General features: G+C 40.1%; 1 protein-coding gene across 2 annotated transcripts in view; it reads right to left on the bottom strand.

Annotated features, from left to right (window-relative positions):
* The window catches only part of RNF130 (ring finger protein 130), a 41,375-nt gene that overhangs the window by 5,356 nt on the left and 19,905 nt on the right, over positions 1–16,114 (bottom strand). The window contains exons 3-6 of one of the 2 annotated variants that reach the window (XM_009995088.1): positions 12,996–13,246; positions 9,448–9,519; positions 7,651–7,733; positions 759–855 (exon numbers count right to left, since the gene is read on the bottom strand). In XM_009995088.1, the coding sequence (XP_009993390.1) occupies positions 759–855; positions 7,651–7,733; positions 9,448–9,519; positions 12,996–13,246 (503 nt within the window). Of the gene's footprint in view, positions 1–758; positions 856–7,650; positions 7,734–9,447; positions 9,520–12,995; positions 13,247–16,114 lie in introns of those variants that run through there. The other variant, XM_009995096.1, reaches the window with a different exon arrangement.

Here is a 16,114-nt window from a genome sequence, read left to right as displayed (position 1 = left end):
TGACATGCACCAAATTCTACTGCATCCTCCTCTAAAAATCCAGGTATGTTATGAATTGCAAAAATAGGTCATCCACAATATACCTGCAATTATTTCTCAGAAAATGTGCAAATTTACAACTGAGAGAGCTAAAAACGGGGTCCTGGTGATTCTCGTTGGCTTGATTCAAAAGCTGCTTTAGACACTATGTGCACATGCTCTTCTTATTTCTTTCTTCTGAAAAGAGCATTGCTCCCCCCTTGTAATTTCTTCCTCATATGGGAAAGGTAGAAAAATCCTCTCCCAGTTTCTTTATTTTTATCATTTTGTGAACTGGTCAACCAAAGAAGTCCTCAGGGATCCCATAAGCCATGAGCTGCTTGAGGAAAACTTGCTGGCCTCAGCTAGGGCACAGCTTTGTGTGTGTAAAATTTCAGGGTGTCTACAGGAGACCATAACACGAACAAGACATTTACACAGTGAATCTAACAAGGAAGGATTGAAAGAATTTGGGAAAAGGGTAAATGAAAGAGGACCTAGTAGACTTCCAGTAGATATGAAAATGTAAGAAATGTAAATATAACAATATATTCTCAATGACCCACCAGGAAAAGGAACAACAACAAAAAAATCAACTTTATCAGCAGCAAAGACACTGGTAAAAAAATGTAAACACTTTCTTAGTAAGGGTGCTAGAACATCCTTCTCCCTTTCTTCCCTACAGGTGTTCCTCCTGTTCTGGGTCTCAGATATGGGAGTAAGAAGAGCTCACAACTTACCACAATTCCTAGTGCCTTCAAAATGTTCAGTTTACACATTGGACACGTACAGTGCTCACTAAGCCATGGATCCACACAGGCTTTGTGGAAAACATGCCTAAAAGAACAGACAAGGCACATATATAATTTGCAAACAATTCTATTTTATACAAAAAGAACTATTTCAACAAAGCTTTAGATAGTTTCTTTTTAATTAAGCCGTAAGAACAAACCCTAGAATTGCCAGTATTTCATTCTGATTGCAATAATAATAATAATAATAAAATCAAAATCTCTTGCTTGCTATTGCCACCCTTTACTAATAGTTTATCTAGGAAGAAACACTTTAAAGGAAGATTTTAATTTTTTCCCCTTCTTATTGTGGATATGAGTATGTACATGGGCAGAATAACAAGGGTAACGAAGTCCCCACCATAACCTTGTGTAAAGTCTTGTCTCAATTTCTATGTAGAAAGGGGCCATAAACTGGGTAGGAAGAGCACATATCCACCAGCAGTCAATTTTATTAAAAAAAAATCAGTGGAATCAACCCAAACACACCTTTGTTTGATTTTGAAAGGGTTGTTATAATTAACACATCTAAGTAAAAAGGCTTTTTCTACAATCAGTATTTCTTGATACCAGGAAGGAAAACATGTCCATCATCATATAATGATCATAAAAAAAAGAATCTTTCAAAGATGACAAGGCAAACTGAGCTTCTACTTGTACAACAGGGAACTTTGCAATAGACAAAGGTGAATTGTCATTTACCTTGCACACAAAATCTGTCATATAAATGTAACAGTGTTTAGATTATTATAAATCAATGCAACAAGGATGGGCTACACAGAGACCAAACAACACATCTAAATGAAAGGAATTAAAGGAAATGTCCTTTTGGCTCTTCAAAAAGCAAATAACTTTTCTGATCATACCCACGGCAGAAATGGGTGTCACTAGACTTTGTACACAAGAGCTTTAGTAATTACTCCTGATAATCTAGTCAGAATAGCTGCTTATGGTAAGAACCCAGATCTTCCACTGCCTGCAGAGCAAAAAGCCAGTAAGAGCAGGCACACTTGAACACAACAGACTGGTGATCACAACAAAGATCAGCAATCACAAGGGCTGCTCAGCCAGCTGTGCTGAAACCAGCAAAGGGGCAGGACAAGGAGTTCTTGCCATCACTCTGAGGCATCAGCAAGGTCTGTAAGAGAGGTCATGCACACCCCAGGGCAGCAGGAAGTTGTAAACACACAGTCATACTCTCCCTCCTCTCCTTTCTTAGGTTGTACTTGCTGTTCTGCGCTGGGCCTCAGTAAGCTCATCATAGGGTTTGGGACTTCTTTGGTCCCTAACCCTTGAGATTGTAAAACCAAAGACCAAATGAGGCATGTTATCAGATAATACTCTTTTAAATATCTGGAAAGCACCCAGAGAAAAAGGCCTCATGAATTTGTCAGCAAACATGGAAAAAAAAGAAAGTATATAATTGTTTTGTCTAAAACTACCTAGACTGATGTAGAGGCTAATGTGTATCAACATAACTGGGTTCCAGTCAACTACAACTATATATCCTACCTGTACTAGCTAAAGATGCATAGACCTGCAATATGGTACAATATAGTCAACAGAAGATTGCCAGGAAACAAATGAACTCTTTTTTTTTTTTTTTTTAAATAGAGCTCATTTATATCCCAGATATTGGAGGAATAGAAACTCACAAAATCTCAGTTCACCACGTTGTTGGACTGAGTCTTTTAGCAAGACAGCAATCATGAAAAACAGGAGAGAGAGATAAATATATGTTGCATACTGTCAAAATAATTGCACAAAATACAAACTCATTTCTATTGTTATTAGACCCTAACACATTCCCTTTATTACTCACAACAATACAAGAATGAATGTTCTGAAAACCTGGGTGACAGAATGTGGTTTGAAATTTTCTGAAACATACAGAGGCTATTTTTCTAAGTTAGGCAAATTACAGCTTTCGGTTGCTTATGTTTCCTTTCAAGATTCTGAAGTCTCTTTTTCAGAGTAGGACAAACTTGAAAATCTAATATTTTGGGAAACAGCAGACATCAAGTCTCCACAGAAGTATGAAAACAGCTTTAATGTATCATTATCAGCTAATCAGTGCTGTAGAAGCACTCAGATCAAGTGAAGCAGACAACTGATATGGATGCCAACATGCATCTGCTAAATATTATGAGTTATTTTAAAGAGTCATTAGCAGTTTGATATAGTTCAAATGCACCAAAACAGCTCACCTATTTCTGTGACCTCTTAAATCTTTGCTTGTAGTTCCTAAATCTACAAAGATGTTTATGAATATGTTTTTAAAACACAGTTCCCCAAAGCTTATTTATTGATTTAGATCAGCATGGCTCTGCCTACTACTTACGTAGTTTATCTACCCCTTAAAAAGCTTGCTGGTATCATCGTGGCTCAGGCTCTGTCTGGATTTCTCTGCTTGCAAGAGTTAAAATGCAGTTACACAGCAATGAAGATAGTAAACACATGAATTACTGTAAAAGCTCAAGTCTGACAAAGTAAGCCCTTGTATTTTTCACTATCATCAACCTTCTCCATCTTCATATTTCTGTCACTTGTTTTCCAAGACCATACATCTGCAGAGTTCCTAGCGAGCTGCTCTAGGTCACAGCAGCTGATGGTGTTCCCCCAGGGGCCACACACCAGGGAGTCAAGTGTGACACAGCTCTTGCTGCTTCCCCAGCCTCAGGGCTGGAGGGAGCACAGCTGGCAGCCAGGCTGGTGGCACTGAAGGAGACTCCCATGCGGGCAGAACTCCAAGCAGGTGACCCACAGGTATTTTTCCACTCTGTCAGCATACCCAAGCCAGCTGCCCTCCAGCTTGTAATAAACACCATCATGCCAAGTCTGCTGCACAACACAGCTTTCTTTGCAGCATTTCAGAGAGGAAAAAGTGAGCTGGAGATCTCACTTGGTGCTGTAATGCCCCCAAATTTACATGTCACACAAGGAGAAGGGTTTAAGGAGTTTACAAAGGGCATTTCCCAAGAGCTCACTACACTTCCCTGCTCTCACCTGCCTCCCACCAAAGGAACCTGATCAATGTGCAAAGTGGCATCTTTGGCTACTACTGGAGGCAGCTGCTCCCCTTGCCCTGGGGTACAAACCTCCCAGCCGGGCTGGCAAACAGCACACAGCTCCTTCTGGCCCTGCAGCAGGCAGCCTGTTACAGCCAGCACAGCCCAGCAGCTGCCAGGGCAGAGCAGCCTCCCTGCCTTCCACAAATACATAGCACTGCTGGGGGAAAAGAGAGGCTGCCCTTACAAGCAGGGAGCAGAGACAAAGGGGGTGGTGCAAAGGCATTGCAGTAAGTGGAAAAGTATTAATTATTTTAATTAAGATATTAATTTGCTCTTAACAAACAAACAAAATATATATATTTACAGCAGCACAACATAAAACTGCTGTAAATCCAGCTTAGTTGCTTTTGTCACTTTCCCTCTTCTTCCCCAGTACAGGAAACATTAAGAACTTGACACAAAAGGCATTTATTTTAACATATTCACTACTTTTAGTTGTCTTCCTACCTTGTAAATTCCTTCTTTCCCAGGTCATCTTTCTGCCCTTTCCAATGTCACTGTGTTTCTCTAACCTGTCACCTTGCTCTCCCCTTCCCTTATCTCTCCATAGTCCTTCACACTACCCCCTCCTGATCACTTTTCACCCAGTGCCCCTTGATCTCCCAGATGCAGCAGTGTGATGGCAAAGTAAAACTATCTGAATAAAGAAAATTGCCCATGAGGTTTGCCTCTTGCTAGAAGCTTCTGCTTACAATACTTATTTTTAACCTGCATAATGATATTCACAAAAGACAGCCATTCCTTACTCAGGCTGGGGAGCCTCAGACACCTGCCTTGTCCCTCTGTGCACCAAGAGCTATGGGTACTCAACATATTTCTCTCTCTGAAGCACAAAATGAATGATAGAAATTCAACTGCCTTGGTTGTAATATTTTTTAATTTTATTTTTACATAGGCCAGTTTCTCACTTGCCATAAAATTTTACATCACAAATATAGCATTTCACTATAGAATTTTAGGTGCAGCTTGCTCAGCTGGTGACTTTGACTTCTGTGTGCCTGCCCAGACCAGCCTCCTCTCTGCTGAGGCACAGAGTGACACACCATACTTAACTGCAGACAATTGTGGTACCAAAGGGAAATGATACTTCTACATCGATGAAAGCAGCAGGGATGTTTTATGTCAGTGATTCCTACTGTCTAATGATTATAGTTTCCTCAACAGGCACAGTAAGAAAAACTTCTAGTCTTTCATTTGCTTCCCTTGGTCAAGCCATTTTCTCCACGGGTTTCTTGCAATTTATTTTCTCATCTGACTTAGAGACTGTCTTGCAGGGTTTTTGTGTGTGTGTGGGGGGTTTTTTGTGTTTGTTTTTTGTTTTTTTTTTTAACTAACTACAAATGCTGCACTAAAATGAGAGGCTGAATTATCAGGAAGTAGAAAGGGATTAAAACTTGAAAACAAGATATGGGGAGAAGCATCCCAGTTGCTGAAGACTAAAAAGCCTGAGGTGAAATCTGATATCTACCAGTTGGCCCTTCATCTGCAAATATAAAAGTGTCCTGTGGAAAGCATTCATCTCAGTGTTTCCATCTAGCCAAGATGGTTTTGCACTCAACTCAAAGCTGAACTGCAGCAGATGAGAAGCGAGATATAAAAAAGAGAAGCAGAAATTGAGAACTAAAGCTGTCATACAGCCTTTGGCTGTCATCTGAGCCTTCACTGACCTTATATTCTCGTAAAAAACAGGACAGAAAATGATCGGCATGAGAGCCTTGATACCATGTTTACATGAGAGTCGGCAGTGAGGGAGACTGTGCTGAGATGGCACTCAGGTGCACCTTCATCCAGCTACTGCAGCAGCTGTAACTATCCCTGTGAGCAGGGAGCTTCCTGTCTGCAGGACTGTGGCTCACAAAAGGCATCTGAGGAAAATGAACTTCAAAAGTATTTTTTTTTTGTAATTAAAAAATAATCATCTTATTGGTTAAATGGTCTGATCACATCTGCTGATACTAGAAACATGGTGTTCAACAGAGGCAGGTGTTTAACTAGGAAAGTGGACTTTTAGTCCCAGTTTTGCACTCTCCTCTGTGGGAGGAGACACTTTCCTTTTAGATGAAGACTCGTTCTCTCTTTGCTGGCAAGGACTTCCCTCTGACCTCTGCCCAGCAGCAAAGAGAAAGGCACAGAGGAATGGGACTTGTGAACCTCCCTTCCACATCCTTGAGACTCAAAGTACTACCCTGAACTACTACACAAGTGAAGCTTTCTTAAGAGGCAATTTTAAAAAAACAGCTTAGTGTTTCAAAACTGGTGCGCAATTCCCAGGAATTCCTCCTCCAATTTCCAATTAGTATTCTACATATCAAAGACTAGATCTTAATTCACATGTGCAAGCTTTACTTGAGATTACAATATAGGACACAAATCTCTGGAATATTTACCTAACATTTGGGAGTACATTTTTACAGGCAAGAGAACATATCTTTCAGTAAAAATGACTGCATTCTAGAAAAGAAAGGCACACACATCTGCATGACCAAAAGCTCCCAAATCTTTACAGATCCAAGACTAAATTCTTCTATTACCTAATATTTTATTGGGAGTTTCCAAACAAACACTTGTAGGGTATAGCAATTGAACAACAACACTGACAATCTAAACCAGTTCATTCTTTCCCACAGCCCAAGAGGTAAAGAAAATAGAGAAAAGTAAAGTAAATTAAACTTGCAACTGCAGAATCAGAACGCACACATTTAAATCATTAAGATATTAAAAGAATACAGTTTGCCTATCATGATGATAGAAATTCATGATGCATTAGAAGAAAAATATTCCAGCTATTCAGAGCAGCCTGCAGGAGGATTTAGAGGACCAATAATGAGCTCTTATGTGCTGCTGCATGACTGAAGCTCGACTCCAACACCATGACTTTGTTGCTTCTAGAGTATCATGCAGAGCACTATTTATATACAAGCCCAGGCCAAATTACTGGACCTTGGCTGCAAATCTACAACAATAACTTGGATGTATTTTTTTGTGTCTGTAGATAAGGAGAAGGCTTTGCATATGAGAATACAAGAGAAACATGTCCTTGGTAATGCTTAAGGCTACCAAAATGTACTGATTCATCAAAACCAATCACCAGGTGGAAAAGCACTTAAAGAGCATCTCTTAAAGAGCAAATATCCTGAACCAACTCAAGAGTGAAAGAGACAAACGGAAACAAACAGAAAACCTCTAAACATCAGGTGAATGGCCTAAAAGGAGGAAGAGGTTGCTGTATTTTAAGCACCAGTGCAGAATATCCAGCAAGTACTTCAGGCACAAGCCAAGAACACACAGCCCTGGAGAGACCAAAGACAGATGATAGCACAGTGGCTGATTGATGTCAGAGGAGGTATGAAGGTTGGAACAACTGCATTTCTGTTTCCTACGTGGTTTCAGATACCAACAGCCAACACTGCACATCTGCTGTGCAGGATGCTACAGCTGTACCTGGTCCATTACACTTCAGTTTTTTTGTGTCTGCTCAGTCCTTAAATCTGCGTCACACCACCCTCCCCCTTACAAGCCTAATAGCTCCACTGCTTATATGCCCAAACTGCCCATCTTCAAGCTTGTAATCTTCTGTTTAATCTCTAGTGTCATAACAGTGCCAGCACCACCTTCACAACTTCTGGCATCATAGTCTAAAATAAAGTGGCTGTTATTAGGACTGGAAACATCTAACAATTGTGTCTGTAAATAACAAATGCACATATTGCATGAAATGAAGCAATGGAGCACAAGAATAGTTTCCAAACAAAGCAATTTGACTAGCTTACTTGCATGGTAAAACACGAACAACGTCGTTCTGCTTGTAACTCTCAATGCAGACAGCACAGTGATCAAAGTCTGGGTCTGTTTCCTAAAATGAAGAGAATGAAAATTCAAGTAAAGAATTAAGACTGTGACAAAGGTAAAAGTAGTTGTGACTAGTCCATGAACTGCATTGTGCCAAGTGGCTGTTACTGAGAAGATACAAAATCACTGACTGGGTTATTAGATTCCTTGAGAAAGAAAAGTATTTCAGACATACAAAACTCTCCCCTTATTTGGAGCTGGCAAATGGTAATTTGAAACATAAGCTAAGGCTTATTGGAGTATTATTTTAGCATTTGACAGAATCACTATCAAATATAGTGGCAATTCTCCTAGAGGCTTTACTTCACATTGGAGCTAAAACTTCTATTTTATTCAGGTGGTGTTTTGTTTTTTCTTCAGGAAAAGGATCCACCCTAGAGTACACAGGGAGCTGGCAGGGGAGCTCACTAAGCCTCTCTCCATCTTTTATCAACAATCCTGGTCAACAGTGGAGGTCCCAGATGACTCGAGACTGGCTAATGTGACACCCATTTACAAGAAGGGCTGGAAGGAGGATCCAGGGAACTACAGTACCCCCTCAGTAACTTTGCAGAGGACACCAAACTGGGTGGAAGCATTGATCTGCTTGAGGGTTGGAAGGCTCTACACAGGGACCTGAACAGGCTGGATTGATGAGGTTCAACAAGGCCAAGTGCTGGGTCCTGCATTTCAGTCACAACCACCCCAGGCAACACTACAGACTTGGGGAAGAGTAGCTGGAAAGTGCCCAGCAGACAGGGACCTGGGGGTGCTGGTTGACAGCCAGATGAACATGACCCAGCAGTGCCCAGTGGCCCAGGTAGCCAAGGCCAACAGCATCCTGGCCTGCATTAGGAATAGTGTGGCCAGCACAGGTAGGGAAGTGATCGTGCCCCTGTACCCTGGTGAGGCTGCACCTCAAGTGAAAGAAAGAACAGAAATATATTTTTTCTGGCTTCTCTCTGGAAGGAAAGTTTTCCACCACTTCCCACTCTCCCATTGCTGATAGTGCTGATAGGAAAAATAAAACGGAATCACATTAAAAAAGGCTGAAGGAAATAGTCTTCTATTGAAAATCAAATAATAGCCAGAATTCATTGAAAATCAAATAATAGCCAGAATTCCCTTGCCTTTTTCAAGTCAAAGAGCAAAAATTAAGCAAGATTAAGTGAGTATCTTTTTCCTGCTCATAAAAGTGGAAAAAGTTTAGAGCTTAAGACACCATAATATTTTAGCTTGTCTACTAGCAAAAAATCCTCTTGGAGTAACATTTACTATCTTTAATGAAATACCTGCTTATCCATCCACCCCCTTGGTTTAGTGGATATTTCTTTATGTAAGAGATTGTCCTTTATTACCTGTTTCTCTAAATTTATTTTTACTTTACACAACTCATATATGCAATGATTCTAAACTGACAGAACTCCACATAAACAAGCCCTGTGTACTCCTACCATTAAAAAACCCCAGCCAGTGAGCACACAAAACCACTGTCAGGCACAGTTGCCAGATGAAGTGTGAGTAGTGTTTAGAAGAAACACTTATTTGAAATATCCAGCCTTGCAGCACACACTGATACTCAAAGTGACACCCAACACCATGCCACAAGGCAAAGTAAACCTTCAACAAGCAAGGCAAGGTCACACATAAATCAGAAGGAGAAAGGGAAAACTGAGATTGGTTCCCCAGCAAAAACTAAACATAATGCTCAAGTTTATGATGTGGAAATTTTATTATACCTTATCACCCTTCTTTACTGTCCTGGTTGTCAATTTACCAATGGCTTTCTTGGCAGCATCTCCAAGGCGACGCTAATAAAATGACAAAGAAAATAACACAAATTAACCCTGATAATAAAGCTTCATTACTGTCCTTTATAATGACTGATTTGGGCTCAATACTAACATTGCAACACACACCATGGCTGTAGGCCAACACAGAAGACAAAAAGCATTCACAGCAAAGCCCACAGCTGGAGATTTGTTAGGAAGGAAAAAAGGAACCCTTACAATTGAGCCCAAAAATGCATTTAATAAGCATGGGCATAAATCTCACGGACCACACAGAAGTCCACAAAAGTGATCCTACATTTGTGTGACAAAACTAATCAAACACAGCCAGCAGAATTAAGGCTGAAGCTAAATGCCCTCCTGATGATTACTGTTATATTCTGTTCATAATGCTTTTTATTCAGTGTGCTCTAACATACCCCTTGTTCTCTTAAGCTTGATTAGTTTTCTTTCCCTGTGAGCAGGCTGATCTTATTCTGAGACGTGAGAATCCTCTCAGTGTAACCTAGTTTCACTCTCACTATTACCTGAAACCATCAGGATCTCACATAGAAAAAAAATAAATTATGGGTCATGAAATATAAATAAGCCAATACAGACTTAAGTAACACTGAAATGGATACTGGTTTGAAGATGAACTTCACTGTGACTGCCAAGCCAAGGTATTTTTTGTCATTTATGCTGTTTTTACAGCCACTACTGTTGGATGGAAGGAGCCATTTCTGCAGCTCAGGTGCCGATTCCTACTGCAGTGCCCAGTTCCCAGCCAAGGAAGAAGGGCTGTCTGCCAGCTGGTCCTTGGGATCCCAAAGACAGGGCACTGAGTGGAACAAAGCTCAGGAGCCTGAGACATCAGATTTGGTTTGCACTGACTGGAAAAAGGGAAGCTCACGTATTTCATGCTCCACCTCCATCTTGCACTAAGTTGCTCTGCCTTTGAGAGAGAGACACGCTGCTTCTGAAAATGTAAACTGCACCTGCCAAAGCCTTCCAACATAGCTTGAAACGAACATGTGTATTTTGTGCCTCCCTTCTCAGCTGTACTGAGAAACAAATCCTTCATAAGGTGTAACCCCCTGAATCACACACTTTCTCCGCATGCAAACTGAAACCAAGAAGGCTGCTTTCATTTGAGAAACACACTCCACCACAACCCACTGTACCACTGTTATTCTAGAATTATATAAGCACATTTTTTTGTGATTTCCACAGAATTTTATTTTATATATTTTAGAGCATGGATTTGAAAAAAAATAATCAGATACTCAGTCCCACCATTGAAGCATATACCCAAGAAGGAAATGCAGCATCAGAACCAGAGCTGGGTAATGAGGAAATTATATACTTCTTGCAGTCAGAAAACTCATCCGAAGTTCAACACTTGAGAAATTGGTCAATTTAAGCAAATCTAAATTACTTGCCCTAGAACAGGCATATTGGCCAGAGCATTTAATGACACAGAACACACTGGCACACTGCTGGGACAGATAATCATTGCATAAGCTGAAGTGTGATTACTAAGAAAGGAACAAGGCTGAAAAGGCATTTAACTTAAAGGCTTGACACTACCAACTAAGCAATTGTGGGTGGTATTTATATTTAGTTGTACTGCATATGATTGTATATACGATACAAGAAATCTTAAAATATTAGTTTCCTATTGGAGGCATAATAGCAAAACTCTTCCAAAATATATACGTTCTCTTATATAAATAAATTGCCAAACAATAACCTTCTCCTCCATTTAAGAGATCCACCCCTTCCATTTTCTAAATTTAAGAAACTTTTTTTATGCTAACACTGAAAATGCTCAGGTTTTGCTATTCTGGTAAGTCAGGGCATAGGCATACAGCCCAGGCTTGCTTTTAAACCCCAGAACTGTCTAAATGGTAAAGGCCACCACCACATGCAAGAGTTTCATACTCCTGGAGGAAGTATGCAAGAGCAGTGATGTGAAATACCAGTATCTACTTGAGCTATCTGCAGAACACAGCCTGTTTTTGATGGCTCTATTTTTTTTTTTTTTTAAAATTTGCCTCAACATAACTTAAAAACAAGATCATAGCCTAAAACAAGTTCTTTCATCACTAACAGTACAGCCTTCTCTCTGTGAAAGCTCCCAAAGCTCTTTAAAAACAAGCTGTAGCTGTCGCCACCTTCTTATTAAAGTTTAATAAGCCCAGCTTTTTAAACCACATAAAATTTTCATCAAGTTTCTTCTGACCTTTGTAAAAATCTAAAGAAAGAAAAAAGGTCATAAAAGCCCTTTCCCCATGGAGCAACTGTTTTGAAACACAGACATTTGGAAGAAGCCTTAGTACCATGTAGGGGATGCAGGAGGCACAATTCAGTATTCCACAGACATTCATTGAGGAACAGCTATATTTAAACTTTCCCCATCCCCAAGGGACCACACTAAGTACTGGTTACAGTGTGGTCATTTAAGAATGACATCCTTAGGAAAACCTACAGGACGCCCAGAGGGCCTGTAGCATCAGACACTATTTATAGAAATTGAAAAGGAAATCCTGTGTCACAACAGAGGCTTTATAAGTTTGCATTTGGTTTAGGTTTGACAAAACACCAGAGCTCTACCTCGCAGTGAGCTCCTGTGTATTAGCTGAAATTGATGTGACTAGAGGTCAGCAGCTTTCTAACTTGGCCTTGGCAGAGAGATATGAAGGCAAAGAGTGCAAAGCAGATTTCCTGAGGTGTACTGACCCTTCTCAACAAAAGCCAGGCCACACTACGGAGGCAGAGGGTCATTAAGTCCACACTACTAAAACATTTACTTCTCAAGTTCAATCCATATTGGAGGTGATGACTTAATATCGCCAAGATCTCCAAGTGTGGTCACAATTAATTGAGCTCTTAAGCAAATTAAGAGCTTAAAAATAATGTAAGAAAGACATATTGGACAAAATTGTACTTTAAAATATTTGACCAGAAGAATCAGGCAGGCTGTACCAAGTGTGATCCTGAATAAGGTTGAAAGTTAACACATCACTAAGCAGCTCTTAGTTTTCTTACCCTAACATTCATGACAAATTATAGTTTGGAAATACCTTCAGAACTACCTTTCCTATTACAGAAGCTATCCTGAAGAGCATGGATAGAATTTGTAACATTTGTTCTGTGTCCCCTGACACTACACAACCTCATTCACAATTTAAACTTGCCTCCCCATTCCCAACCCACATACAGCATTTATTATTCATCCAATATAGAATATCTTAGGCTCATCAAAACTCAACTATTTTGCTTCAATTCTATTCTTTCCTGTCACGTAATAAGATCTTGTACTGGATGCTCAGGATGAAAACACTTAGTATACAAAAAACCTTATACATCAACATGCTCTGCCTTGTAGCAAGGAGGCTCTGGACACTAGTTTGACGGATATTCCTTAGAAATAATTTGTTCTCTACTGACTGTTGTATACAGAAATACCATCTCCAGAACTTAAGAGGGGAAAAACAAAAAAGAAGTCCCCTTACCTGATTTCTGTCACGTGCACTTGTATACCTGATCTTCTGGATGAAGTAAAATATTAGCCATGCTGAAGAAATTATCATCAAAACAATGAATGATATTGACACAAAGACTAGAGAGCCCCGACTGAAGTTCTTTGGAGGAACACGGGACCCCACTGCTATGGCCATCAGGACAGAGATATTCTTTTCCAAGTAATTCAGGATCTCCTTAACCTTTGATTCTGTAATCATGACAGCAACAATGTCTCCAGTTCCTGCAAAAAAGAGAAAAAGATTTAATTTACATTTAAAATTACAATGGCATGGTGCTCACAAGATTTTCCAAATGCAAAGCCATTTGACAACTTGAAGAGATTTTCATCTAAGTCATCTCTAGCACATGGAACATGCTACTGGGCACTCAACTCATGGCTTGTCCTTCAAACCCAGATTTTCAAATTAGGGCATTAACACACAGACTGTCTGCAGCTCCACCAGCACATAGTAACACATCTCTGCTGGGGGTTACACAGTACTTCCCACATGATAATTACTCTGTGCAGGCTGAACTGGCTTTCAAAAGTACATTTGTTCCAGATTTGAAGCTGTAAATACCTAAATAGGCAACCCACAGAAAAATGTTTAGAGGATGAGTTCAGTGACACTGCTAGAGTGGTCTTAGTATAGATAGTGCTGCATACAAGTAGCTCTGGAGAGTTCTGCAAGTTCCCCTGTGTGGTTATGTGGCTTTCATGTGCTACCAAGATAGTGAAGGTCCCGTAAATCACAATTCCAGCACAGAAGTAACAAAGCCAAACTTCTATTTATACCACTTCAGACAGAAGCGAAAGCAACGTATCCAAGTCTGGCTGCAAAGTAGAAGAGAAATGAAAAAAAACTTGGCAGAAGTCTGAGTGCTGATTTTATTATCCATACAAAGACACACTTGGTAAGATCACAAAGAGGCTGTCAGCTTCATCAGCTCCATTTTGGATGTGTAGCCCATCTGGTTTTCATGTCTTGCTTCTAGCCTACCTTGTGGCCCAAAGGAAAAGGTTTTGGTACAAGGATAATACAAGAACCAAACCACAAGACTTGTTGAAAAAGAACAAAATCCCCTGCAGAGCAGAGCGAGCACTAACATTTTAAAACCAGACACCCAATAATAAAGAGGATATTGAACTCAATGCAATTCTGATCAAAGCTCAAAGAAAGCAAAGTTTATAAGAAAACCAAAGACAAAAAGAAAAAAACCCAACAACTTAAGTGCCATCCTTATTAATCCAGATCCATTTGCTTCCTATCCTAGAAATCTTTTCAAGACCTATTTTCAAAATGCTGGCAAAGTCTGCTCATCTGTTTGCTCCATCTGCTCACTCCAAGCCACATTTCCTCAGAGAGGAACTGTATAATGCAAGTGACTTCGGCACCAAGGTTCTGGATTTAGAGTGGATTTAAGTGACAGAGAATCCAGCGTGACAGTGAAGAGAGCAGGTCCTATTTTAACACAAGAGATTTGTTCAAGGTCTTTTAATCAACATGCAATTTTTAATAAGTTCACAAAATAATGTGAAGACCCAAAAGAGCAGCATCTTTGAAACCCGAGGCACAAAAAGTCAGGGTGACAGACTTCAACAGCTACATAATTTTCCAAAATGGGAGCTTTAATAGAGTTGTGTAACATTCTTAAATGTTCTCTCATTACTCTTTCCATTCACAATGCCAAAGAATAACTTTCACAGACACATTCCTCAGTTTTCAGAGCCAGTTCCCTCACATTGGTGTCATGGATTGTGCTGACAGAACTACTCAGAAGAATCAGAGAAATTAAAATCTGCACAGTAATTAAAAAAAATACTCCACAGCCTCAAAATAACTTTCCACAAAATTGAAATTGTAAAGACAGTCAAGAATTCATGCCTTGTCCTGCTAACATGGCTGTAAATAGGAAAAGAATGTGTTTCTTCCTGAATGAGTATTTTTGAAACAAATGTCACAGGAACTCATAGGCTTGGAATAGCAACCAAAACCCAACACAATTTGTAGATGCAACTTATCTAATCACTACTGCATCACACACTCACACAACATCCACTGCATCTGAGTTCTCCAGAGATACTTCAGTTTGAGATGTAGTGTTTGGTTTCAAACTGACCAAAATATTTAATAGGCAGCAAAGCTCAGAAACAGAGTAGAAATCCACCACTTGCATTATTTCAGAGGAAATCAGCTTGGATTCCTACTTGTCCAGCTGGAAAGAGAGTCCTTGCCCAGACTTGAAACACTTAATTACAGGACAAGAGCCACCTTTCTTGCAAGATTCTCTGTGTAGAGGCAGCATGTCCTCCTGCAACCCCAAGCCCTGGCAGCTCAGATGGTGCAAGATCAATCAAGAGCAGGTAATTTATACTGCTTGGGATTTTCCCTAAGGTCCACATCTCGTTTGAAGAGTGAGGAAAGAGGAGGGGCACAACTGGACTCTGTTCCCCTGAGCACTTGTTCTGCTGTGCTTCCCCAGTAGGTGTTTATTTGCACCAAGGAATTATGTTAGCATCAAAATACTAGTCAGAAGCACTCAATGTAGCATTCTGACATGATTTACATTTATCTGCAAAGCAAAGCTGATTAAGATCTTCCAACACTAATCTCGTTCTGTCTGAATCAAAAGCTGAAGCCTCTACCTATTCCCTGCTGCCCAGGGAGGGTGACAAAGCTGACAATCTGTCATGCATTTTATATAAAGCCCAGCACAAAGGGAACCTCTGGCATCACTGCAAAGTGATTTGCATTCCAAATGACTCAACTGGGAACAGCCAAAGTGCTACTGCTGCTTCTGATCCTGCAAGAGCCAAGGAGAACTGCAGAGAAGAAAAAGGAATTGTGTCTGTTTAACATACTGAAGCTCAGTGGAAACTGGGACTTGGTTCATCCGTATTTTTGTCAGGGGCATCACCCTAAATAATTTTAGCAAGAGCTCCCTGTTTGAGAACAATTGGGGGCAGGAGGAGACACTAACTCATTTATTTTAAGCGCCTTGGAACCTTGCATTTCTGAAACTTAAGCAAAAAAAAAAATCCTTAGGTGAACACAGAAGAACTAACAGTATCCGTAAGAGTTAGAATATGGTTTTACTACACATTCTT

Source organism: Chaetura pelagica, unplaced genomic scaffold (assembly GCF_000747805.2).
Source record: "Chaetura pelagica isolate M959 unplaced genomic scaffold, ChaPel_1.0 scaffold420, whole genome shotgun sequence".
Classification (NCBI taxonomy): Eukaryota; Metazoa; Chordata; class Aves; order Apodiformes; family Apodidae; genus Chaetura; species Chaetura pelagica.
The sequence above is the reverse complement of the archived record's forward strand: the minus strand, read 5'-3'. Positions and strand labels throughout refer to the sequence as shown.